The sequence below is a fragment of the Oncorhynchus kisutch genome, linkage group LG3, assembly GCF_002021735.2.
Source record: "Oncorhynchus kisutch isolate 150728-3 linkage group LG3, Okis_V2, whole genome shotgun sequence".
Lineage (NCBI taxonomy): Eukaryota > Metazoa > Chordata > Actinopteri > Salmoniformes > Salmonidae > Oncorhynchus > Oncorhynchus kisutch.
In genome coordinates, this window is record NC_034176.2 from 50,535,537 (window position 1) to 50,542,071 (window position 6,535).

The 6,535-nt window shown below is 38.6% G+C and overlaps 1 protein-coding gene across 1 annotated transcript in view; it reads right to left on the reverse strand.

The window, feature by feature from the left end:
- The window catches only part of cmya5 (cardiomyopathy associated 5), a 61,026-nt gene extending 55,322 nt beyond the window's left edge, over window positions 1-5,704 (reverse strand). The window contains exon 1 of the mRNA XM_031815692.1: window positions 5,116-5,704. Coding sequence (XP_031671552.1) covers window positions 5,116-5,213 — 98 coding nt within the window. The 5' untranslated portion in view covers window positions 5,214-5,704. The remainder of the gene's footprint in view (window positions 1-5,115) is intronic.
- Between the last annotated feature and the right edge of the window lie 831 nt (window positions 5,705-6,535).

Below are 6,535 nucleotides of genomic sequence, written 5' to 3' on the forward strand. Positions count from 1 at the left end.
ATCTGTAAGGTCCCTCAATCGAGCAGTGAATTTCAAATGCAGATTCAACCACAAAGATCAGGGAGGTTTTTCAATGCCTCACAAAGAAGAGCACCTATTGGTACATGGGTAAAAATAAATAAAAGCAGACATTGAATATCCCTTTGAGTATGGTGACGTTATTAATTACACTTTGGATGGCGTATCAATACACCCAGTCACTACAAAGATACAGGCATCCTTCCTAGCTCAGTTGCCAGAGAGGAAGGAAACCGCTCAGGGATTTTACCATGAGGCCAATGGTGACTTTAAACAGTTTAATGGCTGTGTTGGAGAAAACTGAGGATGGATCAACAACATTGTAGTTACTCCACAATACTAACCTAATTTACAGAGTGAAAAGAAGGAAGCTTGAACAGAATAAAAAATATTCCAAAGCATGCATCCTGTTTGCAACAAGACACTAAAGTAACACTGCAAAGAATGAGGCAAAGCAATTAACTTTTTGTCCTGAAAACAAACTGTTATATTTGGGGCATATCCAATCCATCAGTGAGTACCACTGTCCTTATTTTCAATCATAGTGGTGGCTGCTCCATGTTATGGGTATGCTTGTAATTGTTAAGGACTGGGGAGTTCTTTAGGATAAAAAATAAACAGAATGGGGCTGAGAAAAGGCTAAATCCTATTGGAAAACCTTGTTCAGTCTGCTTTCCATCAGACGAGAGATGAATTCACCTTTCAGCAGCACAATAATCTACAACACAAGGCCAAATCTACATCTATATGTATGACTGTGTATGACTGTCTATAGGACTGCCAGTCATACATGGTATCACTCAATTTAGCCTTAGCCCAAGCAAAATGTATTTCCTGTAATTTTTCGTTAAATGTATGCATGCTTCTCTACAATTGTTGAACAGAGAAGCAAAACAATGTAGGGCCTGATCCGAGTCAGATGACACAATCCCCAAGTCACACAACCCCAGATCAGACATGAAATGTTGATAATTCAAATGCCCAAAATGTCTCTTTGTAATAATCCGTGGGCAGGATTTAGGTAGTTTATCATCTCTTATGCAGGCAATGGGACAATGTTCACTGAGCTCATTAGCAAAGATTCCATTGGCAGTATATTTAGGAGGGCATTTGTTAGAATAATATCTAAAAGAGTACATTCTTTAGGGTGTTTAAAGCTGGGGATAGTTGGTTTGCTTATCAGCCGAGTTAGAGTTAGGCTGAAATATATTTGGGTCAACCAATCCAGATTAAAATGACCCAATATGAATAATTAAGATTTAGCATAGTAAGACAGTAATTCAGACAATTTGCTTAGGGCCCGGTTCAGACAACATTTACAGCATTCCTACGCATTTCTCAGTATTTGGTATTCAAACTTACCTTATGCAGGTGCGTATCAGGCTTAGCAGGTGTGGTTCCCCTGCACGCACTGAATAAATGTAATTCAACCCCTGAAAACACTCCCACTTACAGATTTTCTTGTAGAGTTGTGTTCAATATGGTTTTCAGTACATGTATCTAAAGCCATCCCTTTAAATTTGGTGTACCTTTAATTTGAATCCAGTCTTTGTGAACAGTGCGCCAGGGTCTAGGTTTAAGCTGCTACAGTATGGCATGCATTCCATTATGATTCAAATAGGCTACATGTCCCAAATTCATTTGTTAGCCTAATATGATCCACTAATGCTAGCAATCCTTAGGAACACAGGCTACTGATAGTGGCTAATATTTAACATGATACACATCGTAAAAAATACATTGAAAAGTCTGGCCGTATACTGTATTTAAACATTATAGAAATTGTTATAAATCAACTTGGTATGTTTGGTGCTATACTGTAATTTGCGCATGACTACAGAAGCTATGGCTCTCCAAACTTGCAGGATTATAAGGCCATCATTTCATAAACGTCACTGTGGAAAAGGTTGATATATTGATATGCTTCAGTTTGCTGCCATATGACTAGTTACACATTTGTCTCCTGCAATCATAAGCTAAAATAAATCTAAACAATTGTCATTTATATTTACAATCCCCTTATCCAAACAGCTTACTCATTTACCTACAGTAGCTCTTATCAATTTGTAAATTACAGTGCATGAAGAATGGTGCTATTTATATCAGGAAAAATAAAGTAGATGTCGACCTTGTTCATCCTTTCATCGCGTGTGAAATTGTTGGAATTATGAGGAAATTAAGTTAAGGTCAGGATACGGCGTATCTGTAGACACACCGCCGCCATACTTAATTTCTTTGATCTCCACCCCAAAACAATAGCATGCTATTCTCATGCCTAAGTTAAAGATCAGAATACACGTAGAGAGAAAAGTGCATAAAAAGGGAATGCCATTCCATTTATGCGTGCTTAACTCTGGTCGTAATTCCCGCCTTAGAGCACAAGGCAGAGCCGAGGTAGGGAGATAAATTTCCACTAGTGTCAGCTGGGCTTTATTACCAAGGCCTACATTCAAGATTAGACATTGAAATTGCGTAGGGAAACATTTAAGCTGCCCTTTACGAATATGACGACACCCCCACCTTTGCCAAATCTGTATACATTATAACCAGTCAGAGACACATCAGTATTTGACATAGACTTTATTAACCAAGACTCAGTAATAATAGGAATGTCAGTATTGGTTTGAGAGACCAGAGTTACATTAAAATCTATTTTCAAAATCAAACTTCTGGCATTTACGTCAATCAAATCAGCAAGAGTAGACCAGGCCGGTGCTCAGGGTTGGAATATGGCCTGGTGGTTAGAGCGTTGGACTAGTAACTGGAAGGTTGCAAGTTCAAACCCCCGAGCTGACAAGGTACAAATCTGTCGTTCTGCCCCTGAACAGGCAGTTGACCCACTGTTCCTAGGCCGTCATTGAAAATAAGACTTTGTTCTTAACTGACTTGCCTAGTTAAATAAAGGTAAAAATAAATAAATATCCATTGCAGCGTGGAATGCAGCCTAGTAGTATTTACACCATCCCAGCAGATATCTTCAAAAAATAACTATGCTCTTTGCTTTTCTGAGCATGCACTTAATTTAATTGAGACCGGTAATGAATTGGCCTTGTCAAGCATCATTCTAATGTTCTTCAGTAGAGGGCGCTAGTGGTCTTAAGTCCCAAACACACACTGTATGGTCTTTTGCAATTGTAATGGTATTGAGTTGGGTTGGGTTTAATGGTAAATGTCACAAATCACACCGCATATAGAGCTGTTTTCTAATAATGTTATTGGAAATATAAGACTGCCTTGCAAGTATTACAATTGTGTTACAATTGTAATATTTTATTAGGGTTGTTAGAACCTTTTAGTCGCTAGCCCATTTCTCCAACAAAGTTTTAGTCTTGTAGAAAAGGTTCATTGCAACATAGGGATAGCCCTCTCAGAAGGCTGCCTTGTTGGACTATTCAAGGAATGTTGGGTTGAAGCATTAAGTTGCTAAGAGAAAGAGAAAATTAATTTATTTCATGAAGGAATGACTTGAATTGTGAGGATGACCACGCAATTTATCTACCATGAGCAAAATGTATTGGTTTTCTACCCGAAGTTGCAAAGGAAATGTGATCCATTTAATAAAAACAAGGGACCAGCAAAATGTCTGGCAGCATAGCAGGAACAGCAGCATTTAGTGGTCAAAACCTGATATTTTCACACAAATTTATGTTAAAAAATTGCAAGACTTCAATTTCAAATTTCTCAGAACAGAGGAAAATAACCATCACCAAATTCACAAAGAACACATTACATAGTATGAAGAAATAATACTACAAACTGCATATTCATACTACTTGTCAGACATAGAGATCTTATATTGTATTCTGGTTGTTGGGGTGGGATTGAAGTGAGGGGTTTGTGGGTGGCTTTTGAGTATTTTATTGGATTCCTCATGTCTTACTCATTTGTAGGAAGACGTTTGGTCCAAATCGGATGTTGGGTGCTATATTTATTGAATATATCCTTTAAACTTAAATGGACAATTTGGGTGCAATCAATTTGATACATTTTTCTGAGATTAAATACAATTTCAACAAAATAAGGTTTCGGGAATGTCAATCTTACCAGTTTATAATTACAAAAACGATTTCAGAACAATGGTGGGTGTCATGGCTTGCTGAAATGACATGGAACAACTCAAATGGTATGACACTTATGGGATGATTTAGAATTTTGTGCAGTAGTATTTACTGATAGACAGAAACAGTGAACACAATTGCACACATTTATTTTATGATGAAAACAATGTGTTAATATTCTGTGAACAAAACAATGAACTTTGTACTATTCACTGATGAGGTCTAAGATATGTGGTCTAAGATATGTATTTGAGCATTTGATCATTGCGTTATGCTATAGACACGTTTCAACACAGATCGAAAAATTGCTTGCACGCGATTGAGAAAAACTGTATAACAAATGATCCTATATGCACTGAGCACTCGCTCTGTCCAATAGTAGATCAAAACTGGGAAGGCTAGTGTCCCCGAACATCATCGTGACTGGGGCTGCGGGACAACTATCTGTGGCTACAGTAGCAATATTCAGGATAACCTAATTAGAGAGTAAAGCACTAAACTGTGTGATAGTGTAAGGCCTAGATTCAATTAGATCAAGTGTTAACTGGTGATCACTGACACCCGCATACTGATGTTTTGGTGGTGTCTGAGATGTAACTGCATGGGAGTTGTCAAACCGGTGAGCAGCTGCTCTTGATCATTGTCACAAAGCCACACAGTTCAGAATGAGAAAATGTAGGCTATATAGAAATAATGATGCTCAAATTGAAAATCATTAAACAAAATAATTAAGGTTTTCTATCAGTCTAAATCGCTTTCCAGTGTTCGAACTTGTAAACAAGCCTGCATACGATTTCTCGTAATGTGACTCTGTGCAGCCATTGGCAATGTCCGCTTTAGGTATAATGACAGGAGTCGCTTGTGGATTTGACAGCTCTAACGCAGTTTCACCTCCGACACGACCAAAATAATAGCTATACGGATGTCGGCTAAAGCGGATCTTAATTAATAGAGCACTAATTGTCCTAGTGTTATAGTGTGTGTGTGTGTGCTCCAGAGCACAGTAAGACAGTGAAGCACTTAGCTGAAATTCAAGCACCTGTTCCTGAGTTCCTCCACATCGTCTTCATCCTCCTGAACGACGGCCTCTGGCAACTCATGCTCCTGTAATTCCGTCAAAGCCATATCAGAGTCCATTTTTGTAGATTATAGCAGGTTCCTTTAGCAGGTTTCAGTATTTTTCCGTAGTTCCTGATGTTTTCTAAAGTTTCTTGTTATTTTTCTGTTGGTATCTGACCCTCTTAGAGGATTGGAGTCCCTCTTCCTATTTGTGTCATTCCAAGCTGGGAGCTATTCGCCTGACTCAGCTAGCACTGGAAATAGACTGACAGAGAGGGACAGAGCGAGACAGGAGAGGGCTAAGGGAAAGGGAGAGAGGGGAGGGGAGAGAGATGGAGAGAAGATATAGGCTGAAAGAGAGGGACAGAGGGGTGAGGAGTGTGAGACAGGGCACTGTGTCTTTCTGCCTCCTGCGTTTCAGTCTGTGGACCTACAACAACACCCTCAGACAGAGACGTAACATGTCACTCACTGCAACAACTGTTCCCTAAGATATAGCGCCTACAGTATCTAAAGCTGTGCAAGTTTGCTCCCTGTGTGCATCAACAACGGAGGAAATTATAAATCAATGTCCTCCAAATGGTGGATCCTGGTTAGAAACATGACATGGTCATAACACTAAAATAGCTTTAAGTGGGTCACAGTGCCACAGTGTTCTAGTGGCAGCATGGATCAGGGTCAGTGTGAGTTTAAAGGGATAGTGCGAGCATGCTAGCTGTTCTGGGAGACTTCCAGGCATTGCGCTAACGCTAGTTAGCAATGGCTCGCAAAACAATTTTTTTACTTCCTTCAACTACACTCAGAGATATACAAATGGTATCTCTAAAGAAGGAATAAGTACTAAAATGTGTTAGCCTTCCCGGTTAAAATAAAAAGGTGAAATCAGGTGACTTTTTTTGTCTTTTAAAGTTGCACTATGCTGTTGCCTAAAACTTTAGTTTGCCTAATTTCAGTTTGTGTTACAAAATAAACTAGTATTGTGTTGATAATCATTGTACCATCTAAAATGCTGTGAAATATATTTTCCATAACCAAAAATATTGTTGTTTCAGCTGTTTAAAGCTAGTGTACGAAAAACCAAAAGTAAAAGATGCAAAAACAAAACTTAAGAAAAGGAAGCAAAGAAATAGCTTGTTAGACTTACTTTCAAGTAGAATGATGGATCTATAACACACATTTCTATGTGAATAAAAAATCAAATTGGAGTGCCGTTTCCCAATGTTCTTGAACTTTCATTTGAAAGTATCCATGAGTTCATCGGACTCTGGGTAAGTAGAAAAAGGCCTTACCCTTTTACTTGTGGGAATTGGCCTATAAGGATAGGGCTACATTGAAATGTTTCTCACAGAAGAAATATGAAAAGCATATGCTCAAATGCATACATATAAGCATGGTAGCAA